This window comes from Rattus norvegicus, chromosome 7 (genome assembly GCF_036323735.1).
Source record: "Rattus norvegicus strain BN/NHsdMcwi chromosome 7, GRCr8, whole genome shotgun sequence".
NCBI classification, from domain to species: Eukaryota; Metazoa; Chordata; class Mammalia; order Rodentia; family Muridae; genus Rattus; species Rattus norvegicus.
This window is the reverse complement of record NC_086025.1, coordinates 54577518-54604350: the sequence shown is the minus strand read 5'-3', so window position 1 is coordinate 54604350 and position 26833 is coordinate 54577518. Positions and strand designations below refer to the sequence as shown.

General features: G+C 42.3%; 2 protein-coding genes across 4 annotated transcripts in view; both read left to right on the top strand.

Annotated features, from left to right (window-relative positions):
- Frs2 (fibroblast growth factor receptor substrate 2) overlaps positions 1-7169 on the top strand; it is an 81475-nt gene extending 74306 nt beyond the window's left edge. For both annotated transcript variants that reach the window (NM_001108097.4, XM_039079125.2), the window contains exon 8: positions 1633-7169. In NM_001108097.4, coding sequence (NP_001101567.2) covers positions 1633-2583 — 951 coding nt within the window. In that variant the 3' untranslated portion in view covers positions 2584-7169. The remainder of the gene's footprint in view (positions 1-1632) is intronic.
- Positions 7170-12922: 5753 nt separating this feature from the next.
- Positions 12923-25697, top strand: Cct2 (chaperonin containing TCP1 subunit 2). 2 transcript variants are annotated; one of them, XM_039078736.2, is made up of 16 exons: positions 12923-13227; positions 13647-13721; positions 13809-13874; positions 14724-14835; positions 15282-15358; positions 15454-15566; positions 16298-16500; positions 18776-18876; positions 19077-19204; positions 19822-19925; positions 21169-21288; positions 22023-22151; positions 22282-22385; positions 22861-22960; positions 23703-23844; positions 25418-25697. In XM_039078736.2, exons 1-16 carry the CDS (start codon positions 13147-13149, stop codon positions 25446-25448), a joined length of 1686 nt encoding a protein of 561 aa, XP_038934664.1. In that variant the 5' UTR covers positions 12923-13146; the 3' UTR covers positions 25449-25697. The 2 variants fall into 2 exon arrangements, with proteins under 2 accessions (XP_038934664.1, NP_001005905.1); NM_001005905.1 differs by having other exon boundaries at positions 12946-13003; positions 25418-25689.
- The last annotated feature ends 1136 nt before the right edge of the window (positions 25698-26833 follow it).

Sequence of the window (26833 nt, the reverse complement as noted above, 5' to 3'; positions counted from 1 at the left end):
GGCAGCTTCACTTTCCTTTTTCTTTCAGAGTAAGGGTTTCCCTATGCAGCCCTGGCTGTCCTGGAACTCACTCTGTGGTCTTGGACTCACAGAGATCCCCCTGCCTCTGCATCCTGAGTGTTGGGATTGAAGAAACTTTCAAGTAGTTTTTCAGTACCTAGAGAGGTGCATCTGTCAATGAAGAAAGACAAACTATGGGTTTGGTCCCCAGCTCCGAAAAAAAGAATAAAAAAAAAAATAGAGTAACCCTCAGTGGGTCAAGACTGTATGCTGCTTTTGATGTCTTAGTCTTTGTAACCATCGAACAACAGAGGGAAAGGTAGATGTTGCTGTCCAGTTGTTTGGAGCTCTTTGGTGTTTCTCACTAGTTCTATGTGTATCCAAGTATTTGAACATATATATTATCAGATATGTTTATCTTTTGTAAAATGTATGATCATTCATAATTAAGAGACATATTAGACATATTTATATTACTTTAATTATATCTACTTGAGTTTTACATTTCATTTTGAATCCTAAAATTCTTAGTGTCTTTCAGATACTTGTAGATTGTCTGCTCCAATACCGTCAGACCTTTCTAAGCAGCGACAACCTTACTAGGTCGCAGCTACTTTGCATCTATAAATTGTATAGAACTCTTACATAGGACTTTCCATTTTGTTGAGTGAGATCATGAGGAGATAGTGACAGAGCTGCTTTTTCCTTTTGTGTTTGTGTTTCTTACTTCTGAGTCATGTGGTAATTAATACCTGAGAGCTGCAAAAAGAAGAGCCTATTTGGTTCTGACTTCTTCTTCCCCTTCCCTTCCCCTCCCCTCCCCTCCCCCCTCCCCTCCCCTCCCCCCTCCCCTCCTCTCTTCTTTCCTCTCCCTTCCCTCCCTTCCTCTCTCCCCCTCTCCCTCTCTCTCCCTCTCTCTCTCCCTCTCTCTCTCCCTCTCCGTTTGAGACAGGGTCTCATGTAGCCTATGATAGCCTCAAACTTCTCTATCTTCCTGCCTCTGCCTGCAGAATACCGGGATTACAGGTATGTGTCACCATGGTCAGCTGACTTCCTGCCTAATGAATGCAGTTCTGTTTCAATATAATGCTGCATGTAGTTATTCTTTTTATAACTTAAGAGATTTCTCCGTACTTTCCCTACCTCCAGTCTTTTGATTAGATAAAAAGATAAAAAGATAGGTGCAAACATTTTGAGATAGCAGTACATTTAAAGAGGAAGTGATAAAATTAACATATGTAAGCCAGGAATGGTGGCACAAACCAATAATCCTAACATTTGGGAAGTAGAGACAGTTGAGTCTAGTTTGACGCCAGCCTGGGCTACATAGTAAGACCCCGTTTCAATAAATAAATGGAATGAATTGACATGACCAGTATCTATTTAAACATTTTATGTGTATGGGTGTTTTGCCTGTGTTTATGTGTGTAGTGCCTGTAGGGGCCAGAAGAGGGCACTGGAGTTACAGAACGTTGTGAGCTGCCATGTGGTGCTAAGAACTGTAAACTCTCTTGGGTCCTCAGAAGAGCAGCCAGTGCTCCTTACCATTGAGCCACCTCTCCAGCTCCGACTAGTAAGCCTGCGTTTGTTTTGTGCTTTACAACTGGACTGATTTGCCCTGTTTCTTTTTAGGTACATACTTATGTAAACACTACAGGTGTACAAGAAGAACGGAAAAACCGTGCCAGTGTGCACATTCCCCCAGAGGCAAGAGTTTCTAATGCCGAAAGCAACACACCAAAAGAAGAGCCAAGTAATACTGAAGACAGGGACCCGCACGTGCTTCTTAAGCCTGAAGGCGTCAAGTTTGTTTTAGGACCAACCCCTGTTCAGAAGCAGTTAATGGAAAAGGAGAAACTGGAGCAGCTTGGAAAAGACCAAGTCAGTGGGAGTGGTGCGAGTAGCACGGAATGGGACACTGGCTATGACAGCGATGAACGCAGAGATGTGCCCCCTGTTAACAAACTGGTGTATGAAAATATAAACGGGCTGTCTATCCCTAGTGCCTCAGGGGTCAGGAGAGGTCGTCTGACATCTACCAGCACCTCAGACACCCAGAATATCAACAACTCAGCGCAGAGAAGACCTGCACTATTAAACTATGAAAATTTACCATCTTTGCCTCCTGTGTGGGAAGCCCGCAAGCTCAGTAGGGATGAAGACGACAATTTAGGACCAAAGACCCCATCTCTAAATGGCTACCATAATAATCTAGATCCAATGCATAACTATGTTAATACAGAGAATGTAACAGTGCCGGCAAGTGCTCACAAAATAGACTGTTCAAGGCGTAGGGATTGCACACCCACAGTCTTTAACTTTGATATCAGGCGCCCTAGTTTAGAACACAGGCAACTCAATTATATACAGGTGGACTTGGAAGGGGGCAGTGACTCTGACAACCCTCAGACCCCAAAAACACCGACCACTCCCCTCCCACAGACCCCCACCCGGCGCACAGAGCTGTATGCCGTGATAGACATTGAGAGAACTGCTGCTATGTCCAACTTGCAGAAAGCGCTGCCTCGGGATGACGGCACGTCCAGGAAGACTAGACACAATAGTACTGACCTGCCCATGTGAGCCGGACACATTATGTCGGCGTCTGCACCTTCGCGAGCTTTCCACCAGGAAGAGGCAGCGCTTGTTCTCCTTTCTACACTAACTCCTTTTGTAGACTGATCTGTTTTCCCTGAGTATTTCCTGTGCATCTTTAAAGGGAATTAATGCAGAGCAGGTACTTCACTAATTCATGATGTTGTGCTCATCGCTGTACAGCAGCGTCCTCGTTTTTACAGTGCCTATTTACCATGAGAAGGGAAGGGAGTGCATACTGGCTGACGTAGACTCAGTGTTCTGGGTGTGTGCATCTTTCATGTTGAAGTTGTGGTTGCATTTGAACCTTTTATAAAGTCTCTTGACAGTGCACATCGCTAACATAACGCTAGGCCCTGAGAGGAATCCTGTAGGTCACTGTTCACAGGTTATGGTCTCCAGCATGCAAGGTGAGGATTTATTTCATCAGTTAAAGGCTTTTTGACCTGGGCCACACTTGTGTAAAAGAAACAAAGAGAGCCACACTTCCTTCTGTGCCAGTTAGTTCCTCTGTCCTCACTGTCACTAGAAAGAACCCAGTCTAGTTGTGTATCGGAAGGCAGAAGGGAGACAGCGCCGTGTTCTCGCCTCCTGGTGTCATTTGAAGGCAGATAGCATCTAACTCAGAGTTACAATGGGTTTAGGAATCAGTCTCAGGTCACTTTACCCAAAAACATTTGAAAGTCTACACCATGATCTATTGGTGTTTCTTTGTGATAGGTTATTGACACATTGTTTCTGGAGACATCTGTGCCATTGAATCCCACGAGCTTCAGTTTTAGCCCCTTCCATCTTGCAGCTGTCTTGCCTTGTTATAGAATATCTTTTAGTTACAACACAATGTTTGTGCACCATTTTGGAATGGGATTGTGTGTTTGCTCTCACTACTTAGTCTGAATTTTCAGTTATGGTCTTGAAGGTCCATTTGGAGCTGTTCTCTGACAGGGTTACCCTTGTCCAGTATTTATTCATCTGCTGTTTACTTTCCAAGTTGCTGACAAAAGCATCATTTGGATTTTGAATTTCATTTGTGTCCATGGGTAATCTCTTTAGTAGCTGAGAAGAAAAGGAAGATACTCTTAAAGGTTTGGGTCCCCACCAAGGGTCCTGTCCTCTCTGGGATACCCTGTGCAGCATGTTAGCAGGGGTTGTCCCAGCTCCACGGCCGCAGTCCCACTCTGCCGGCTCTGCTGTCCTCTCATGTGGGGCTGGGCTCTTCTTATCCATGATGTTGGCGAGCTGATAATGTTGCCAGCACAGCAGGTACAGGGAAGTCTTGAAGCAGTTCGATTATATCATAATCGTGAATGTGAAATGAATAAAGTTTATATAAACTGATGTGATCCCAGATTTTGAACTCTTGGAAATCAAGAACACTCCCAAACCACTGTATAGTAAATGGAAGGTTAGGCAGCCTTATGAAATAGTTTACTTGTTTTCTCTAAAGTTGAGGACGTTTCGTGTTATGATCTGGTTATACCAGATGTGACTGAAAAAAAGGTTTCAGTCATCCGACGTTCAGTATATTTAGGAACTCAGCACAGAACAGTGCCTGGATTAGCAGAATAGGACTGAGGCCATGAGAAGCGAATTACATGTGCTCATCTTTAGTGCCATTGGTTTATAGCATAGCAGGCGTTTCCTTTTCCTTTTCCCTCTGTGAACTAAAATGTTGACTGTTCTCTTCAAGAGAGTAGTGGCTACATGTGCTGTTTCCATGGTTAATACACTGTTCCCCACTCGTCCTTCTCCTGAGTAGTTTGTCCTTCTCCTGAGTAGTTTGCTAGTTGTGCCAAATTTCACTGGTGGTTTTGGTGGCGTGGGGTAAGGACACTGACGGGAACAGCGTACGACTTCCTCTGTAACGAGCAGCCAGACAGGAGTAACTCTCCACCTCAGAGGACTCTTATCTCTGGGCTGGATGCTCTGTTCTTCCTTTGTGCTCCTGGCTTCCCTTCCGATTGAACTTAGAGTCATAGTTTTTAGCTGACCAATACCACCATTACAACTTGTGCTTCAAGTAGTATATGGCCTAAGAGTGCAAATGGGACCGCTTCATCTGCTAAGAATTTGATTTTAGGGTACAGCATGAATATTAGGAAGAGGTAAACAGGGATGTTAATTTCTAGATGTCTTCTGGAAACCACCTTTGTTTCTGTTTAGTCAGTCATGCAGAATACCTGTATCCTTTACAGTCGTCTCACAGTGACATTGAGCTCGGCCCTGGAAGAATGTACCTGCTACTATTTGGTAAACTTTAGAGTGAGACATTTCACTGGCATGTATTTGTAGCCATATGTCTCAGATTTTCTGAAGCAAACCTAATTTTAGATAATTGGTTTTGTTGATTAGATCATGTGACCCCACTTTTTGGTTTTGGAAATAAAATCCCTGCTCCCTTTTTTCTCCCCATATAAAATCCTTTTTTAGTCCATATAGATCTTAACATTTCTTTTCCAGACCAGGGCTGGAAACTGATGGGTATCACTAGTGTTTTCTGAATGTTGTGTTTCCCAGTTTCATCTTCCTTTGAAAAGTGAAAATATGGTGCCTTTCCTCCTTTCCTCCTTCCTCCCTTCCTCCCTCTCTCCAAGAAGATTGGAAAGCCGTTCCTTTATCTCCTGCTGCTGTGGAGGTGATGAGACATGCACTTTACTCTTGAAGACTCAGCAAATGCTAAGCTTTTCACTTCTCAGTATCTCCACAATAGGCTGCATTTCCGACTTAGGGCATTTGCCAGGCAATCTTTGCCATTACAGATATTAATGCTGCCCCCTCCACTGTGCACTGTGTTATAAGTCAAACGTGTTTGTTTATGCTCCCACTGCACCCACCCGAATCTGTGGCACAGCGTATAAAATGTACCTCACTAAAGTTCTGTTAAAAATGGGACAGGGGCCTTACGTTCTCATAACTCCCAGCAATGTGCCACCATGTATTTGCCTCAAGGCAGAGGTTTAACGAGCTAACAAGTACTTCCCAGCTCCCATGTGCTGTCTTCTACCCACAATACCCAAGTGTTTGTGCAATGTGTAGTGCGTATGTATAAATATATACATATTATATATATATATTCTTTAGAGACACCATTCAGAAGTAATGTATTGGCATCTCATTCATATTTCTGATGTGAAATATATGGTACTATTTACTTTTTCCTTAATGTTTGCCAAATTTGAATCAAGGCATTGGTACAAAATTTCAGCATGTGTAGGAAACATTTTGGCTTGAAAAGTTAGCAGATCCTTTCACCCTGTCAGTGTGCTCCGCGCAGACCAGCGCCCTGCCGTCTCGCTGCCCAGTTCCCATCCCTGTGTCCTTGATTTTCAGGGTGTAACACAATTCTTTCATAGCATCCTGTTGTTGAAATTCTCTGGCAATTGGACAATGACAATGTGGAAACAGGCTGGTATAGATAGTACAGTAGTCACCAGGTGCCGCATTTGCATTAGTAAATGCAAAATAGATGTTTTATAAAGGACAGACTTTGTGTTATGTTTCTATTTTCATTACATTGTATAATAATGTAAGATTATTGTATGTTCTAATTTGCATTATAAATGTTTTTTTCCTACATAAAGGCATAAATATAGCAACTTTGTATAAAGGTAGCTTATTAGATTTAAATTTTTCTTTTATAAAAGTTGTCTACAGTGGGACTACCATTGCCAAATTGTATATGAGATACAAATCTTCCCCTATGGTTAATTTCTTTTCTAAACATTCCATATTTCTCTAATGAAAGACGTGATACTGTACTATGCATAAATTGTGTTTTAGTGCTGTTGTATATCAGCAGTTTAATTTTGGGTTGGCAAACGTAACCACTGTTAATTACAATAAAACCTTGTGTGTATAACGGCGTCGCTGGCCCTCTCACCCCTGTCCTTGTTCTCACTCCCCCATCAGTGCCAATGTCAGACGTTCTGTAGCATGGCAATAAAGCAGACCTTTTACACTGAGGCAGAGCGTGGCTCTGTTCAGGGCACGGGGGTGGGAGGCCCGCCTGCCCACCCATAGCCGTCGTCCCGGTGTGGGGCTCTTTTGCCATATAAGCCATGTTGTCAGGCGTGAGAAGTTATATATGATGTAAACATGCTCTAAGGACAAGTGTGGCTGTGCTCGAAAGCTTTGTTCTTGATGTAACAGTTATAACTAGTTTTTAATCTTTGGAAAAATCAAAGTCCTTGAAGTACAATCAAGACTTTATTAACTGGAGTACTTAAAGAATAAGCTAGTGATGGGATTTTGTTCAACAAGGGCTAAGCAACACTTTAAAATGTTCTTATTTATTGTCTTAGTATACTTCACTATCCTGAAATTACAATGTGTAAACTGTGGTTTCATCTTGGACTATGTAGCATCATGCAGTGCCATACTGTTACCATTCTGGCATAAATACCCATGATGAGGTACTCAAGTTGATACTGGAAGCTGAGCTGACCATACACTGACCTTAAGCATTCATGAAAAACTGCTTTGTTGAATAAAAATCTGATGAGTTCTTATGGTCACTTTCCCCTTATTGCCAAAAGTAGATTGCAATAAAACCCAAATAAAAGTTTGAATACTTATGTAAAGTTTTACTGTATTGATATCCCACATATTTCTTGACACCTTATGATAAAGGTGTTAATTCACCTTAAGTTGAGGAGTGCTGCTGTACAAGTGTATGCAGTGCCCATGTAGACCAGCAGAGGGAGTCGATCCCCTATAGACTGGCTGGTGGGAAACTGTGGCCCTCCGTCTGCAAGACCAGTATGTGCCATCCCACTGAGCCATCCCAGCCAGACTGTCTTCAAGGAGAACACAGACTGCGTTAAAGATTGCACATTGATTTGGCAGACTCTTTAGTATCTAATGTGCGTGGTCATTCCAGTTTATCTCACTCAGTTCTGGGAACTCAACCCTTATTTTAGCCACTGAATGAGATTGCCAAGTCTTGTCTAGTATAGCAGACATGGGGGTGAAATCATTTAAGCAGTATTGGGGTTAGCCAAAGCCACAATGGTTGGGTGTGTACATGGGCCACATTAGAGAATGCTGGAATTGGTTATGGTGTGCTGAGCATCTTTGAAGACTAGGGTGTCAGTGCTCAGACTATGAAAGCTTCTTTGGATTATTTATGCATTTCTCCTTCAAAGAGCTTTTGGGGACAGTAACTGGTCACATGTTCTTATTTAACAGATGGGCTTAAATTTGGCCCTGTGCTAGTCACCGACAGTGACCTTCATTCTCAAAAGAATCTACAGTTAGGCTGTCACTAGTAATAGAAGACAGTCCCTTTCCTTCCAAAGAACTAAGCACTAAGACATAGATTGCATATTACAAATGACTTCTATAACTTTAGAATGACAGTAGCCAAATTCCACAAAATAGAGGAAGGTGTAATTTTTGTTTTAAATGGTGTGTGTGTGTGTGTGTGTGTGTGTGTGTGTGTGTGTGTAACGAACTTAGGTTCTGGAGGTTTACTTATGAATATTTTCTTCAGGTATGTAGTTAATAAATAGTAGTGCATTCTAGAAAATGCACATAGGTTATGGAAAAAGCATTTCTTGTGTACTGAAGCCTATCAAGATTTCCTTAAATATGTCCCATCTCTGGAGAGATGGCTCAGGAGTTAAGAGCACTGACTGCTCTTCCAGAGGTCCTGAGTTCAATTCCCAGCAACCACGTGGTGGCTCACAACCATCTACAGTGGGATCTGATGTCCTCTTCTGGTGTGTCTGAAGACAGCGACAGTGTACTCATATACATGAATAAATAAATATATCTAAAAAAGTATAATGATGGTTCTTTTAGAGAGGTCCCACATATTGAGAAAGAATTTCCCTACTGACTACAAAAGAAGTCAGTACTGTCCCCACCGAAAAACCACAGGGCCCAGAAGCTACCTATAAAAACAGACAGCAAAAGCAACCGCGATGTAGTATATTCTTTCAGTACTGACAAGTTTTTTTTTTCCATAGAAATTAGAATTTTGACTTGTAAAATACCTTAATTACCAGGTACCATCACAAATGGTAGCTTGCTTAACTTAAAAACTTTTAAATGTTGATTTGTGTGTGTATTTGTATGCGTGTGCATATGTATCCACAACTATCCTTGGAAGCCTGAGAGAGGACCTGACGCTCCAGATCTGGAGTCACACGCAATCGTGAACGCCAGATCCGGGTGCTGAAAACCAAACTCCTGCCCTCTGCAGCGAGAACCAGCTCTCGGAACTGCAGAGCCATCTCTCCGGCCCCACCCCCACCCCAGTGAGTACTTTAAAGATGATCCTGGCTGCTGCTGGCGACATGGCTCAACTACACTGACTGCTCTTCCAGAGGTCCTGAGTTCAATTCCCAGCAACCACATGATGGCTGGCAACCATCTACAAAGAGATCTGATGCCCTCTTCTGGCATATAGGTGTATATGCAGGCAGCACTCCTACACTTTAAATAAATAATAAAACAAAACAAAGAAAAGATGATCCCAGCTAATCTTGCAGGCTTCCTGTCCCCATTGGCAGACTATTAAGCAGTAGCACCCTGTATGGTGAACGATAGGATAGTGTCGTGTCACACAGTAAGAATCCGAGTAGGTGTGGATTCTGGAGTCCTACTACCCTATAAGAATTATGAAAGTTCTTGAGGAATTTCAAGAAGTCTCATTACCTGTGTTCTGGTTGTTTGTTATTTCAGTTATATCTCTCCAGACTAGCAATTCTCAACCCATGGTCATGGGGATTGAACAACCCTTTCACAGGGGTCTCCAAAGATCAGAAAACAGATATTTACATTATGATTCGGAACAGCAAAGGTACAGATATGGAGTAGCAATAAAAGTCATTTTATGGCTGGGGGGCACCACAGCATGAGGAACTGTATTAAAGGGTCGCAGCATTAGGAAGGCTGAGAGCCACTGCTCTAGACAATGACTGTTCTTTCCCCCAAGTCACCTCTTAGCAAATATACTTCGGAGCTTTTGCATGTCAATCCAAGTACACCAACTGCAGAAACAATGTTTTCCAAACCACACTGAAGTTACACCTAAGCTGAGTAGAGCTTGCTAGAGCCCAGGCACCCTCTAAGAAAGATAGTCTTGCTTTTGTGAGATTATATATTCTGATTACATCCATACACCAGGAAATTGAGGCACAGAAGTAATGTAGCTAGAGGTAGTCAGTTAATTCACCAAAAGGGATTCCAACCATAGAGAAGAAAGACTGAGGGTGGTTAGATGGGGGTTGGTGGGGAGGTGTGTCACAAGACAGGATGAAGAGAGCCAAGAGAAACAACCTGAGGAGTAAAAGAGAGGAATAAGCAGGGTCCCTGGACCCTGTAACATGCCCAGTTCAAAACTGCTGCACAGGTTATAAAACATTTTGTGGGGGAAAGTGATAATACATTCAGCCAGTGGGACTTTTGGAATAGCTTTCAGTCAATTCAGAACGTCTGTGGAAGCCCAAGATTACAAAACTCATCTTAAAAACAAGCTGCCATTCAAGTACATTTAGCAAAATTCCAGGTGAAGGGAGTGGTAAGAGGAGGAGACCTAAGACGCAGGGGAGAAGACAGTCTCTAGAGCCCCATTCCAGGGGACTGACTCCTGGCTGCCTCTCAGCTCAGATCTACAGGAGGGCAGGCCTGTCTCCCTGTTCTGTTCAAAGCCTTTATGTTCGCCTATCTTTCTAAAGTCTGACAGGGAGGGGACATTGGTAACCCTTCACCCACAATCCTCCAGCTTGCCACCCACTGGACACTGTAGACTTGGTGCACAATAAAAACAGCAGCCTTTAAAAATGGCAGGTATGGGGGTTGGGGATTCAGCTCAGTGGTAAAGCGCTTGCCTAGCAAGCACAAGGCCCTGGGTTCGGTCCCCAGCTCCGAAAAAAAGAAAAACAAAAGAAAAAAAGAAAAAAAATGGCAGGTATGTTAGCTTCTTAGTGTGACTTGCTTCCAAATACCACCTGGGATATACCCATTAAAATACTTTTCAGGGGACAGAGGCAGGCAGATATCCATGAGTTGGAGGCCAGCCTGGTCTACAGAACTAGTTCCAGGACAGCTAGGGCTACACAAAGAAACTTTGTCTTGAAAAAAACAAAACACACACACACACACACACACACACACACACACACACACACACACACGACCGTTTCCTCAGAAAAATTTCCCTGTGACAGAAGACTGGTTAATTTTAAAAAACCAAGTTCTTGGTCCTGAACACACTCCTTGTTATTGGATCTTAGGATAGTGTAAACCAGGGTTACGCAGACTTATTTAAAAGAATGACTGTTGTGGGCTCTGTGGACCCATGTAGCATAAACAACATTTGATGGGGGGCTGGGAGGATTGTTGAGTGGTTAAGAGCCCTTGCTGCTCTTGCAAAGGACCTGAGTCAAATTTCTAGCAACAGGGTTAGGTTGCTTACTATTTCAGCTCCAGAGGCTCTGATGCCTCTTTTTACCCCTTCCCGGCACCTACATGTATATGTGAATACACAGACACACAGAGAAAAAAGTCTCCGTGGGCAAAGGGATTTGCTATTGAGCCTGACAACCTGAGTTTAGTCCTCGGGACCTATGTGATGGCAGGACAAAACTGGTTTCTCAGCGCTGTCCTCTGGCTTTTTACATTTGTACACATACATATGCACACATAATTATTTTAAGTGATGGGGTTGGGGATTTAGCTCAGTGGTAGAGCGCTTGTCTAGCTGAGGTTCGGTCCTCAGCTTCAGAAAAAAAATATATATATATTTTAAGTGCCTATGACTTTAAAAGCTGTTGAGGGAGGACTGGAGAGATGGCTCAGTGGTTGACTGCTCTTCTAAAGAGGTCCTGAGTTCAATTCCCAGCACCACTTGGTGGCTCACAACCATCTGTAGTGAGATCTGATGCCCTCTTCTGGTGTGTCAGAACACAGCAACAAGGTACTCATTCACAAATAATGTTTAAAAACCAGTTGATAACTAGATTTGACTGTCCATAGCTCGCCAGCCCGAACTTACTATATCTAAGGGTAAATATAACTAAACATTGAAAATGCCTTAGTGTTGGCAAGTATCAGAAATTTAGGTACTTACTAAGTGATCAAAGAGAGAAATGTTACCAATGGATAAAAGAAAAACTAACATTCTTTTCAATCATTTGGGGCTTTGCCTTAGGTATCAAGAGCAAAGAGAAAAACATTTTAATATTTTTAAAAGAATTATTTATTTTATGTGTAAGAGTACACTCACTGTTGCTGTCTTCAGACACACCAGAAGAGGGCATCAGATCCCATTACAGATGGTTGTGAGCCACCATGTGGTTGTTGGGATTTGAACTCGGACCTCTGCTCAGGAAGAACAGTCAATGCTCTTAGCCACTGAGCCATCTCTCCAGCCCCAAGAGAAAACTTTTTAAAAACTGATTTATTATGTAGTTTATGTATGAGTGCTCTGTATGCATGTACACCTACCTGCATGCCAGAAGGGCATCAGATGGTTGTGAGTCTCCATGTAGTTGCTGGGAATTGAACTCTGCACCCCAGGAAGAGCAGATACTGCTCTTAAGCGCCGAGCCATCTCACCAGCGCCGAGAAAACTATTTGTAATAAGCTGAAATATTTCGGACTTGATCTTTGAGAAGTCATGTAAGAGTTATAATGGGCTCTCCCCTACCCCGAGGGAAAACAAATGAGGAAAACCTGAACTGGACTACTAGAGCCAATGTCTCAGCTAAGACTCACTAGCGCTTGTCCTGAGCAGTTAAAATCCAATTAGTGTCTTAAAATTAAATGAACTGCAGGAGTAGTGGCGCCCACCTTTTATACCTGCACTGTGGAGGCAGGGTAGAAGGATCTCAGATGGCCAAGCTAAGCTAGAGTTACACAGTAAGACCATGTCTAAGAAGTTAAATGAAGATTCCTTTATAATAATAATGCTAAAAATTATTATTTAGAAGTCTATTGATAAATAACCCTGCCAAAGTAAAATAAAAAGCACGAAAAATGGAATGGTTGCTACCGGGACGAGTAAATAATGGAAATGATTAGTGTGCAACACTTGAAAATGTACAACTGACCTTAAAACAAATTTTGAAAGATTAAATTTTAAAAATGTATGTTAAGCAGGAACTTCGTTTCCGTGGCAACCCGCGCGGTACAAAGTCTCTTTGTTCTCCAGTTCTATTCTAAATCAGCTCGCCCCTAGCCCCGCCCACATCTCAATGATTTCCGCTACTGGGCTAACACGAGCCGAGGCCCCGCCCCTTCTACAGAGAGCAGCCCGCCACGCAGGAGGCGGAAACCCGCGCAGGTCGGCTCCGCCCCCTGCGGCAGATCGTGTCGTCACTTCCGCCTTCCTTTCCCCCTGCTGGCTTCCCGGCGCGGCTTGTGAGGGATTATCCTCTACTCTGAATTCGTCGGAACCATGGTGAGCCTAGCTTTCGGCCCAGGCCTTCGGCTCCTGCCCGGGTCCTGCTGTGTCCCGCCTCCCCGCTGCTCCTCTTGTCTAACCGGAGTCGCAGGCTTCCTGCGGCCGTCTCATGGACCCTCGGCACATGGCACGGACCGGGCATGAGGCCTGCGTGGGACCCGCTGACCAAGCTCTCTGCGTGGGGCTGGAAGGGAGAGCGCGCCCTAAGCCAGCATCTCTTTGTAAGATGAGAGCTTCTCATCTAGGGTACCTCGACCAGCCCCCGGCCTTAGCCCTAGCGGAGAAGTTTCTAGCTACTCTTGTCGGCCCCGCCCTCTTCGGGGCGGGTCTTGAAGGGCGAGCGGCAGTGCAGGCCTGTGGAAGATGGAGGGTAGCTAACTGGTGGTTGGTGCTTGCCCATCCTTAATGTTGCCTTTAGTTTTGTCATAAACACTAGTGGGTTGATGTGATGGCTTATTCCTGGCGCCTACAAGAACGTCCCTCTCGCCATTTAAATAAATACCCACTCCGACGACTGACTCCTGAAATTATATCGGAAACCAGTTTTCCTTTAGATAACCTTACCGATCTAGTGAGAGGCCCTAGATGTGTCTTATCGAGTACTGGCGTTCAAACGGCGTGTGTTACTTTCTCCTTCTAGGCCTCCCTTTCCCTTGCACCTGTTAATATCTTCAAGGCTGGAGCTGATGAAGAGAGGGCAGAGACAGCTCGCCTGGTAAGCCCGTCTGCTTCTTTTAAATGAAAGATCCAACTCTTTGTGAGTGTAAATTTTGACCGCCTTTTCTGATTTTTCTTTTTTAAGTCATCCTTTATTGGTGCCATTGCCATTGGAGACTTGGTGAAGAGCACTTTGGGACCGAAGGGCATGGTAAGAAAAATAAGAAATTTTTAGAAGTTTCTTTTGTTTCTAGTTTTGTTTGCTTTTCCTGTGGTCTTGTGTTGTAGTGGCTGGCCAAAAAGTACGTTTTTTTGTTTTTTGTTTTTTTTCCTTTTTTTCGGAGCTGGGGAACCGAACCTAGGGCCTTGCGCTTGCTAGGCAAGCGCTTTACCACTGAGCTAAATCCCAACCCCCCCAAAATACAAGTTTTAATAATGGTTTAAAGCTTTTGGTGTAAATTTAGTAATAATTTTTTCCCCTTATGTTTTGGAATCTAAAACTTTAAATTAGAAAAAGTCCTTTTGTATTACCATCCCCAATCACACATCTCTCTCCAGTGGCAGCAAGAGTTACCGTTTGCAAAACCTGGTAGCAATGGTTCACTTACAGATAAGTTTGTCATGTTACATTTTTTTTGCAATGCATTTTTTTAAATAACAGATACCATTTTTTTGTTTATGTCTATGTGCTTTTAGTGTGCTGTTTTCAGAGTTCATGCTACCTCCTTTTATGTGAACAGATTTTTATAGCCTTGGTACTAATGTTTTTAACTGATCTTTTGGTTAATACAGAAAGGGTTCCATTGTGATTTTTTTTTCTTTAGTATGCTATACTTTAACTATCGTATAATGTTGTGGGATGTGCTTTGAACTTTGCTGATGGACATTTGTCTGCTTCGTAGTCTTGTGGTGTAGCAAAGCTAGTTTGTATTGTCTGAACTTCTAAGATTTTACACAGTGAGGTTTACAAAGCACGTGGTAGCCAAAGAACCTTTCAGAGGTTTCTGTGTCAGCAGGTATTCTTCAGGAAGTACTTAGTTTGACACAAATTTCCTTTCAGGATAAAATTCTTCTAAGCAGTGGACGGGATGCCTCTCTGATGGTGACCAATGACGGTGCCACCATTCTCAAAAACATCGGTGTTGACAACCCAGCAGCCAAAGTTCTAGTTGGTGAGTCTGAAACTTACTCTTATTCTTTTCTAATAATTTATTTCCCGGCAGGTTGTGTTAACTATTTAAATGAGAGATATTGGCATTTATCAGTATTAAAATGAAATTCAGAAGTATTGTCATCCATAGTCCGTATGGCTGCTACAACCACAGACTAGGTAGTTTTTAAATGGTACAAGAGTCTTTGGCTGAACTGCCAAGTCCAAGATCGGTGGGCCCTTTTCTGGTGAGGTCTTTTTTTCTGTCATAATGTGACAAAAGACATAATGTGCTGAGACAAAAAAAGATCAGGGATTAGTTTCCATGAACTCGTGAGGTACATTCAAGCTAAAGTATTTAGAGCTTTAAGTCAGATCTGGAACATACTATAAATGGAGTGTAGGTTTGCTGTGGAAGTTGTAAAAGAATTTAGTGATAAGGAGGCATAATTTTGCTTTTTTTCCTAGATATGTCAAGAGTTCAGGATGATGAAGTTGGTGACGGCACCACCTCTGTTACTGTCTTAGCTGCAGAGCTACTCCGGGTAAGAGCGGCTGGCAATTCCACCTTAGTACTGGGACTGTGGTTTGAGCAGTAGTCAAATCCTCGGTTACTCTTATGTGCCTTGTTTATTGGCAGGAAGCGGAATCTTTAATTGCAAAAAAGATCCATCCACAGACCATCATTGCGGGTTGGAGGGAAGCCACAAAGGCAGCAAGAGAGGCCCTGCTGAGCTCAGCTGTGGATCATGGGTTGGTATAACGCAATCCCCTTGGGAAAGAAATCTAGAGAACCCTGAGCATTATCTTGGTACCTTGCTCTATCCTAGCAGCTAAAACCCATGCCACCCACCCAAGAACCTTGGCTAGGCCTTCACTTCCCCTCGGCCTCCGGTCTCTAGAGTTAGCTCTCACTAGCCTCAAGTTCACTGCCCAAGTGCTGGGAGTACAAGCCTGTTTCCATACCTGCTTTATTAATCCCTTTAACATGATTCTTAGCCAGTGTGTTTCTGGGTATTGATAGGTTCTCTGCGACATTAGTCCTGAGGTGCTTTAATACGGGACTGATGAATTTTCTTTAAGCTATATTGTATTTTTGAGAAGTTTTAGCTTTATAATATAGGAAATTTGCTACTCAAGAAATATTTCTATGAGTGGAATTGCTGAGTCCAAAAGTCCACCTATTTTAGTTTACTTCGATGTGTATTACTAAATAAACCTCCGGAGACGATTTTTATTTGTGCTGAGTGTGTTGCAGACAGTAGCTTCCCCACTGTGACAGTATTTAATAGGCTTGCGTGCTCAGGCCTCTGGGAGTTTGGGAGTTTGGTGGGAAGACAGGATCCCATTGTTTTCTTTTTCTTGATTTTGATGACCTTAAAGGCCTGAGTAGGATCAGGTACTTAGATGAATCTTTGAAAAGTAAAGTATACTTAATGAATTAATAACAAGTACGTTTTCTTCTGTCTGATTGGTTTTATTAGTTCTGATGAAGTCAAATTCTGGCAAGATTTAATGAATATTGCAGGAACAACATTATCCTCAAAACTCCTTACTCACCACAAGGACCACTTTACTAAATTAGCTGTAGAAGCTGTGCTCAGACTGAAAGGCTCTGGCAATCTGGAGGCGATCCACGTCATCAAGAAGCTAGGTGGGAGCCTGGCAGACTCCTACCTTGATGAAGGTATGTGTGTGCCAAGCATAACCACTGATCAGAGAGCTTGTCTGTTAGGACCACTCAGCTGCTTTTGTCATTTTAACAATTTGTTGTGTTGACAGAATGAATCCTCTTTAACACTACTTAAACATGTTTTAGTTTCTCGATTTCACACAGGGTGAAGTCTTACTGATGATGGAGAAACTCTAGCTTTGCCCAAAGCTGATCCCTAGTGCTACTCTTTAGGATTATGTGTGTTTTCCAAACAATCTCTTAAGTCAAATCACTTAATTAGCAGGTTGTTATAAGGAGTTTTCGTGATTGATATTTTATTGACTTTTGTGTGGCATTTGCTTTTTTTTTTTTTTTTTTTTTTTTACTTAAAAAAATTTAGACTTATTTTCATAACTGTTGCCCATGGAGGTCAGAAGAAGGTACCAGAACCCCTAGAACTGAAGCAAAGAAAGATGACTATGAGCCACCACCATTTGGGTTCTGGGAACCAAGAGCAGCAAGTGCTCTTAATTGCTGAGCCATCTCTTCAGGCCCTGTTGTTTTTAAAGAGTTTTGTCTAGCTAGTGGTGGCCTTGAGTGAATGAGAGACAGACAGACAAACGGGGGGGGGGGGTGGATGACCTTAAACATCTCTGTTCCTTCTGTTGTCTCCCAAACTCTTGATTATGTAGTGCTGAGGGATCTGTCCAGGGCTTTGCGAATGCTAAGTAATTGTGCAAGTTTGTGTCTCTGTGGGTGTGTGCATGTCAGTGGCCAGAGGTAGCAGCTCCACTCAGCTGGAGTTACAGACTGGTGTAAGCACCCTGGGGTGAGGTGCAGGGAGCCAAATCAGGGCCTCTGCAGCAATATAAGCACTCTTAACATCTGAGCCATCTCTCCAGGTTGTTTTTGAGAAAAAAATATTTTTGAAGTTTCTTTAGTTGACAAATAATTATTAAGGTATAGAGATGTAGTTTTTAAGGACTGAGTGATGCTCTTTTCTTAGTGTAATTTGTAGGGCATGTGTTTTTCAGTTCTTCACATTGTATTTACTTTCAAACGAGCTGTGGACCTTGTAGGCATTTTCTTAAAGTGTTCAAAAGAAGCAAGTTATGTTGTGTAACCTTGTTTCTACAAGTGATTTGAAATCCTGGTTCTCATGTGTGTCATATGCCATTTGTATTTCACAATTCTGAAAATATTTTGGTTACATTGATATGCAAAGGCTCTGTAGTGTTTCTAGTGGTCTGCCAAGTAGGGGAAGCCTTGTAACAGTGGCTCATACTGCTCCCATTCCTGTATATGTGCTCTATGCCAGGAATTATAATGGAGCCTTAGCCCCGTAGTACTCCCGATCATCTGCTAAGTGATAACAAGCTGACTAGAGCAGAAAGCACAAGGTAGGCTTAATAAGCCCGTTGTTTGTTACATGTCTGGAAGAAGTCTTTCCAGACGGTCAATTCCAGACCGTAGGATGGCACCAAATCAACAAGGCTGGAAATTAGCATCTCTGCCTTTAGTTGTACATGATTTACATGAGTATCTGGTTGACACTAGCCTTGGCCATGAGGGCAGAGCATGATTGGGACCAGGTTTATGTGTTGTGTTGTCCATGGTGGTCCATGTTACTGCTAGGCCGAGCTGTCTTGTTTATTTTGGGGTCTCTGTTATGTTGCCCTAGCTGTCCTGGAACTTGCTGTGTACAACAGGTGGCCTCTGTCTCTGAGAGACTTCGAGTTCTCACTGCTTGTTTTGTCCTGCAGGTTTTAAACTAGTAAAAATGAACGTAATGCTACTACACTGTAATCCATAGACTCTAGTCATATATCAATCAAAAGTTTCAGGGTGATGTGTTTTATTTCTGTGCTAATGCTGTAGGATTGCCTGTGTGTACTCTCTTCTTTTAGTCATTTGCTTTATAATGTTTATGGGTATTTTTGCCTACATATATGTCTGCCGTGTGTGCCTGGTGCCTGCGGATCCCCTAGAACGTTGGATCCTCTAGAACTGGCATTACTGAGTGTTGTCAGCCAACATGTGGGTACTGGGAAATGAACCCAGGTCCTTTGCAAGAGCCAACAGGTGCTCTAAACCACTGAACTGTGTGTCCAGCTCCATGGGTTCTGTTTGTCAAGTATATTTTAGATACTAGGGTAATGTTTGGAATCACTACTATAATGACATACTTCTTAGATTCATGGTACATTGAACTTTAAAGTACGCTATTTGGATTACTAATTTGTGAACAGACGACTGCAGGTTTACACATGCGTCCTAAAAGTATTTATCACATCTTTGTTTATTGTAGGTTTTCTCTTGGATAAAAAAATTGGAGTAAATCAACCAAAGAGAATTGAAAATGCTAAAATTCTTATTGCGAATACTGGCATGGATACAGACAAAATAAAGGTATGTGACTACAGTTCTGAAAATGCTGTTGCTGTTAACTTTTAGGAGTCAGTCAAAGTAAATAACTTCAATCCATGTACAGATAACACCCCCATAATACTTTGAAGTGTCTGTCTGTAGAAACACTGCAGTACAGTGTGGCTAGAGCTTTGTTTCTAAGGGACTGAAGCCTAACACTGCCTTTCTGTCTTCATTCTTAGATATTTGGCTCTCGGGTAAGAGTTGATTCCACAGCCAAGGTTGCAGAGATAGAACATGCAGAAAAGGAGAAGATGAAGGAGAAAGTTGAACGTATTCTTAAGCATGGAATAAACTGCTTTATTAACAGGTCTGTGTAATCTAAAGTTATTTTTTCTTATAAAAGTTGTATTTCCTATCAAGTTACTTATTGTTAGGAACTGCTGCACATGGTTTTACGTAAGATTGCAGATGGAGGCAGTTGATTGGGTCAGGACACTCAGTGGACTCTTAGCTTCCAGGCAAGTTTTGTGTGCTCTGGGGTTCCTCCGTTTTTATTGCGCTCTTCTCAGTACTTTTATACACATTTTTATTGTACTCACCTTTCGTGTGCTCATACAAGGATACAGTGCTTGCTGTAGTATGAAGTAAGGCTATATTAGTTGGGTATTGTGCTTTAGTGTAAAGCCCTGTTAATGTTGAACACCAGCAGTGAGGTAACGTTGATCTAATGGAGAGTGACTGACTACTAGACAGGTAGAACATATTGTGGGGTTTCAATTTCTGTTTTTGCTTATGCTATAGAGGTCAGAGGACAACTTGTCGGGGAGTGCATTCTCTATCATTTGAGACCCAAGGATTGAGCATAGATCATGAGGCTGGATATTTTTATTTCTGATGAAGTAAAAATGCTTGCAGGTTTTGCATTCTAATGTGATTCACTTTGAGAGGTAGCCATTTTGAGCATAGTGTGTATTTTATTTGCAGACAGTTAATTTATAATTACCCTGAACAACTCTTCGGTGCTGCTGGCGTCATGGCTATTGAGCATGCAGATTTTGCAGGTGTGGAACGCCTAGCTCTTGTCACAGGTATGAAAAAGTGTACACCGTAGTAGTTTCTAGTAAGTTACTGTGCAATGCATTAAGGATCTGAAGAAACCTCTTAAGGAGCTAAGAGTATATACTTTGAATTATGCCCTTTAGTTTACTTAACATTGTTTGAAGAGTTACGTTCATTGATTGATTGTGCGTGTGTATATGTGCTCTGGTTTGCTTGTGGAGGTCATAGCATTGATGCTCTCTCCTCTTCACCGTGTTTGTCTTGGGTGTTAAACTCAGGTTACTAGGCTCTCTGGCAAGTGCCTTTATCCGCTGCACTGTCTCACTGGTCCCTCTATTATTGTATGCAACTTTCTCTTACTTAAAATACTCAGTACTCAGAAGTTTCTCAGACTGTGGTTTTTGGGGGTGTAAAGTGTTTGACAGTGTACAGTGAAATGACATATGGTAGGAACCAAGTCTAAATATGAAATGTATTTATGTTAGGTGTGTACACCTTACACAGGGAAATAGTTTATGCAGTGTTTTTGACTTGCATTTTTACTCACTTTTCCACCTGGGCCATTTTCATTCTTAAAGTTGCACATTTGGGGTTTCAGCTTAGGGATGCTTAAAGTGTGCACCAGATTTTACACACACACACACACACACACACACACACACACACACACACACACACACACAGTTTACCATAACTATAGACTTCTTTCTTGGTTTTTCTTTTTCTTTTCTTTTTTTTTTTTTTTTTTTTTCCCCGGAGCTGGGGACCGAACCCAGGGCCTTGCGCTTCCTAGGTAAGCGCTCTACCACTGAGCTAAATCCCCAGCCCCTTCTTTTTCTTTTCTTTCTTTCTTTTTTTTTTTTTTTTCAGCGCTGGGGACCGAACCCAGGGCCTTCTGCTTGCTAGGCAAGCGCTCTACCACTGAGCTAAATCCCCAACCCCCTTTCTTGGCATTTCAAGACAACTCATTCTTTCTTACAAAAATAAAGACTTGAATTTCTAGGCATAAACCAATTTGAGCTTAAAAGAGAAGTATTAAGTCTTAACTAGTTTGTTTTGCTGAATACTAGTTCCTTGTGCCCCATGTGAGTTAAAATTAACAGTAATCTTTAATGGCGACTTTGTGTCCTTCAGAGTGGGTCAAGTATGTATCTTGTGCTTGAATTTAAACATAACTTTTCTAAGTTTTTTATTTCCCAAATGGTAAAAATGTTTAAAGAGTGAATCAATTTAGTAACAGCCTCTAACTCACAGATGTGTTAATGTTCATAGGTGGTGAAATTGCCTCTACCTTTGATCATCCAGAACTTGTGAAGCTTGGAAGTTGCAAACTTATTGAAGAAGTTATGATTGGGGAAGATAAACTCATTCACTTTTCTGGGGTTGCCCTTGGTGAGTGACTATGTAACTCTTGGATTAGGTACCTAAGTCCTTGCTGGCCTCTGGAAGTGGAAAAAAAGTTGTAGTGTTAGAGAGATGGCTCAGCAGTTATGAGCACTGACTCTTCTTCCACAGGTCCTAAGTTTAATTTCCAGCAACCACATGGTGGCTCACAATGATCTGTAATGGGATCTGATGCCCTCTTCTGGTGTGTCTGAAGACAGCTATAGTGTAGTCCTATACATAATTTTTTTTTTTTTAATGGTTGCTATAGTGCTGAAATCTATATCCTGTGAGCTTGTTGAGATGGCCCTGTGGGTAGAAGTGCTTGAAGCCTGAAGACCTAAGTTCCCTTTCTGGGACCATCATGGTAGAAGGAGAGACCCATCTCACCACTGACTTCCATGCATACATACATCCACACACATACATACACACATGACTAAGGATTAATAAGTGGACTGGATAGATGTGTCCTACAAGGGCAAATGTAAATTTTGAGAGTCCCTATTTTATGTTTTGTTTCAGTGTGTTGAAGTCAGGTTGATATTTGCTGCCTTTTGAATTGAGTATATTTAGCATGAATTTTTCTTGATCATTCAGAACATATTTGAGCATGGATTTTTGCAGAGAAAGCATTGGAAGGAAAACCCAATAATAGTCGCTCATATGGATACTGGAAGGCAGATGCTTTTGTGTAGATGGCTAGATGGTAACTGGTTGATAAGTATTACACTTACCTTTAGGTGAGGCTTGTACCATTGTACTTCGTGGTGCCACTCAGCAAATTTTGGATGAGGCTGAAAGATCTCTGCATGATGCCCTTTGTGTTCTTGCCCAAACTGTAAAAGATCCTAGAACAGTTTATGGAGGAGGTAAGCATTTGGAGAATGTTACATACTTTGCTCTTGTCATACACTATGTCTGACTTACATATGAAGGTATTGGCTCCTACAGAAACAGAGACAGCTGGGTGCATAACAAGTTTTTGGGTTAAATTTGTAGGTTGTTCTGAGATGCTGATGGCTCATGCTGTGACAATGCTTGCCAGTAGAACCCCAGGAAAAGAAGCCGTAGCAATGGAGTCATTTGCTAAGGCCCTGAGAATGGTAAGCTGGGAAGAGAAGCCATGAACACTTCATGGGCATTTATATAAACTAAATGTGTTTTTCTCCTTGCCTTTACAAAAATGCAGTAGTTCACAATGTTTTATATTTTGAATGCACATTTTATACCTAATCATGAGTAGTTATTAAGAAACAGACATCCAGGCACGGTGTTTGCCTATAATCCCATCACTTGGGAGGTTGAGGCCAGGATTTCTTTTTTTCTTTCTTTTTTTTTTTTTTTTTTTTTTTTTCTTTTTTTCGGAGCTGGGGACCGAACCCAGGGCCTTGCGCTTGCTAGGCAAGTGCTCTACCACTGAGCTAAATCCCCAACCCCGAGGCCAGGATTTCAAATGTGAGACCAGCCCTGTGTGCATAGGAAGAGCTCGTCAGGTTCTTCAAGGCTATACATTTAGCTGGCTTTCTAGGTTACAGACAGTGTAGTCCTTGGTGGTTATTTGTCATTTTCAAATTGCAGTTGCCAACGATCATAGCTGACAATGCAGGCTATGACAGTGCAGATCTGGTGGCACAGCTCCGAGCTGCTCACAGTGAAGGCCGTATAACTGCTGGACTGGGTAAGAAATCAAATGGACTTCTGCATATTTGGACTTTATACATATGCATTTCTATTGACACACACACACACACACACACACACACACACACACACGATGCACTTTGGTCATATCCCCTTCCCTTTGTTCTCATAACACCTTTCTCCATCACTGAACCCTTTGTTTCCAGATCCCTCTCCTGCTCACATGGGCGGAAGGTTATTTACTTGGATAAAGGTGCCTTCTCAAGGCTGTACCCTGAGGAATATGACTCATCCTTCCCCAGCAGCCATAGTAGCTTGTCAGTGAGGATGGGCCTGTAGGAGCCCCTTTCTTCTCAATGATAGATGGAATGTTAATGGGCCTCTCAGGTCCAGAAGGTAGCACTCCAGAGCATCCTCCTCCTCCAACTCTTTGTTCCTTCTACCCTACACTGCAGTGTTCTCAGAGACCTGTTGAGGGCCGAGCACTCAGGCATTTGTTTCCTGTACTTTCCCCAGTCACAAGGCTCCCCACGGACTCTGTCTGCTGCAGCTTCTCTGAGCAAGGCAGCCCCACTCTGAGCATATGAACCTAGCCCTCTAGACCTGCAGCTCTGCTGCCAGGCTTAACAGTTGTTCTTGCCATGGTTTTTAATAGTGCTTTTATAGATGACCTAGTTAAATCAGGCACTTAGGTGCAGTAACAGCTTTAGTTTTATTACAAATCATCAGGTAAGATGTTTTAATGCCTTTTGTTATTACTTTAATAACTGCCTTTTCAGATATGAAGGAAGGCAGCATTGGTGATATGGCAGTACTGGGTATAACCGAGAGCTTTCAAGTGAAGCGGCAGGTTCTTTTGAGTGCGGCGGAAGCAGCAGAGGTGATTCTACGAGTGGACAACATCATCAAAGCGGCACCAAGGTACTAGAGCGCTTGCACTCCTGGGACAGTGTACTGAGACAGAGTCCAGGGAGCTTGATAGTTGTATTTAACGGGACAGTTATTTTAGTAGACTGTTACATAAGCTATCTAAAATATGTAGTCATAGTTCTTAAGATTAGAAAGGCTTAGGAAGAAAGTGGTTTGGGTAGCCAGGGGCCCACTCATCTTGGAAGGACTAAAGAGCCAGGCTTATGAAAGTCAAGGATCAGGGAGCTGTGAGTGTCTGAGCTTCAAGCACTAAGACGGCAGGTGCCCTACACATGCATGGCTCATAAACATTCTCAAGTACCCATTGACAAGTCCTTTCCAGGTTCATATTGTAGAAAGTAACTAAGTTCTCTTTAAAATGCTGTCACACAGAAGTGGTTAAATTAAGTGCATCCGTCTGCTTCATGTTGCTGTGTCAAATTGTGACGACGGAAGGATTTATTTGGGTTCACAGATTTAGATGTTTCAGTTCCTACTGCCTTGGGGTAGAATAGTTGCCACTGAGGAAAAGGAAAAGAGTGTGCCCAGGATGCCAAGTGAAAAGAAGGTGGCGACAGTTTACTTAGAACCTGGGCCTTAGCAACATTGGTTTGACATGCAGTGTTAGTGGAGTGGTGGGGATAAACTTAATCCTATAGAAGGTTCAAAAAAGAAAACTCAAAGTACAGTCTCCCTCAGAAAGGGGAAATTGAAGTGCAGGTTGCAGTTTTGAAGTGTTCTGTAAGTGAACAGAGAAGCTGCCATTAAAGGAAGCCCAAATATCTTAAGTGGAAGATTGTTAGATGCAAGTTTAAAATTCTTTAACTTTGAAACTTCGGAGAGTTCCTGGGGGTGCTCGCTAATTGTCCCAGAATCTCACATATGTGGATTTTTAAAATTCTCACTTTTTCTCACACTGTATAATTCGAAAATGTTTAAAAGCATTTTAAAACAAATATAAAGTTAAAATTTCACTGATATGCCTGCCGTCCCTTTGCAACAGTTCGTTATGTCTCCGTCACTGTGCGTGCGGTCACTGGAGAATTAGGCATGAGGGATGATTATGGCACAGTGTGTTCTCTGCTCTAGCGGATCTGTGGGCAGTCCTGTGCTCCTGAGTAGATTGTCGTCCAGGACCCCTGTGTCGTTGTTTGGCTTTGATTTGATGTATCTGTCTGATGAATTTGGTAAACTTTCCTAATCCTGACATTCAAAAACATGAAGTAAGCCAAGTATAGTAGTATATTCCTTAGAAACTGAGACAGAAGGATTGCAAGTTCAAGTCTAGTCTTAGGGTATATAGTAAAGCAAAAACCAGGTTAGCCTTTTGGGGGAGGTATATTGTTTAGTAAGTAGGTTGTTTGGGTCAGACACAGAACTGTTGGGTACAGGCCTACATGATGCATGAGTTTTCCTGTGTCCTCTTAAAGTGTGACTGATTGAGTGGTGTTACGTCCTTATGGGAAGTGGACCCACAGTGACTTTAGTGAGACAAAGGTTCTTGTATTTGTAGTCATTGAGAATCTAGTTGAAATCAGACTTCTCATTTTTTTACTTTTTGTTAATGTGATTTTTTTTCTTATAGGAAACGTGTCCCTGATCACCACCCCTGTTAAGCATTCCCATTTGCTGTTGAACTCTGGACCAGTTCATAGCAAAGCTGTATTTGAAAGACTTCACCCTTTAAAGAAGACTATGGAATTGCTGTGTCCATGACAGCCTTAAGTTTGAACATTTAGCTGACCTTCTGTGTTAAACATGGGTCTAATTTATTTGCTATTTCATTTTCCATACAGTTCAGTTGATTTACAGGTTCATTTCTCATACTGTGTATTAAAATAAAAAATCAGTTACTTAGTCCTTAATGTCTTAGTGATCTGTATATATCATATCCTATTTGAAATCTACTTATGGAAGCAATCATTCCTCGGTGAAGAGTTGTTTCAGCCTAATCAATTCCTGACTTTATCCTTTTATAAAGTAATTGATTATGCATACACACACACTCAGTCATGCATAGCTTTTACTGAACATTAATTTAGAGTAGAAGTACCATAAGGTACAGTTCTGATTTAGTTTAATATAAGTGCCCTTTCTTATTTACGTTAGACAACACTGTTCAAGTTTGGAAAAGTGACATTTAACTGTCCACCTCTCTCTGGTGCCTTAAGAAGATAACTTCTTCCTAAGATAGTGCGTTTGTTTAGATGATAGTATGACTGTTTTGTTAGGTAGAGAACTGAAATGTATTGGGCTTAATTTACACTTGACATAGATGCGAAAGTTAATCAGAATATTGCAGAGTGCACAGAATTGAAGATTGCCGAAAAGCTTAGATTTACTGGCTGCCAGAGCATCAGGGTGCCCTCAGGGAAAGGGGGGCTGTGAAAGTTGGTAACAGGGCTAAGAGCCATTCAGTCAGCAGCATGTTTGTCACACAGCGTGATCCCTAGCTCACGATACACACCTGACTCCATCATGGAAGGGCTAAGTCAGGAGGGTGCCTGGGGTTGCTAGTCACAGCTAGCCTTGTTACTGACGTGCATGGGCTTCAGGTTCAGTGAAAAGGATCCTGTGCTTAGATATATGTGTGTGAGTGCTTTGCCTGTCTGTGCCATGTGTGCTCCATGCCTGAGGTCAGAAGAGGGCATGTGATTCCTTGAAACGGGAGTAGAGTGGTCGTCAGCCACCATGTGGATGTTAGAACTGAACGCAGTTTCTCTGTCAGAGCACTGGTCACTTACTCATCTTTTTAGCCTCTCTATTTCAATACCAGGAATTTACTAGGGGCTGGTAGGATGGTTCAGTGGTCAGGTGCTTGCTGTCAAGCTGGAGGACTTGAGTTTAATCCCTGGAATCCACATGGCAGGAGAGAACCGGCTCCTCTAAGTTTTCCTCTGACTTTCATATGTAAGTGGTGTCCAGATCCAAACACCAATTGAATACATGTAAAAGTACAAATTGCTACTAGCTATTAATGACTAGTGTCACTGCGTAGAAA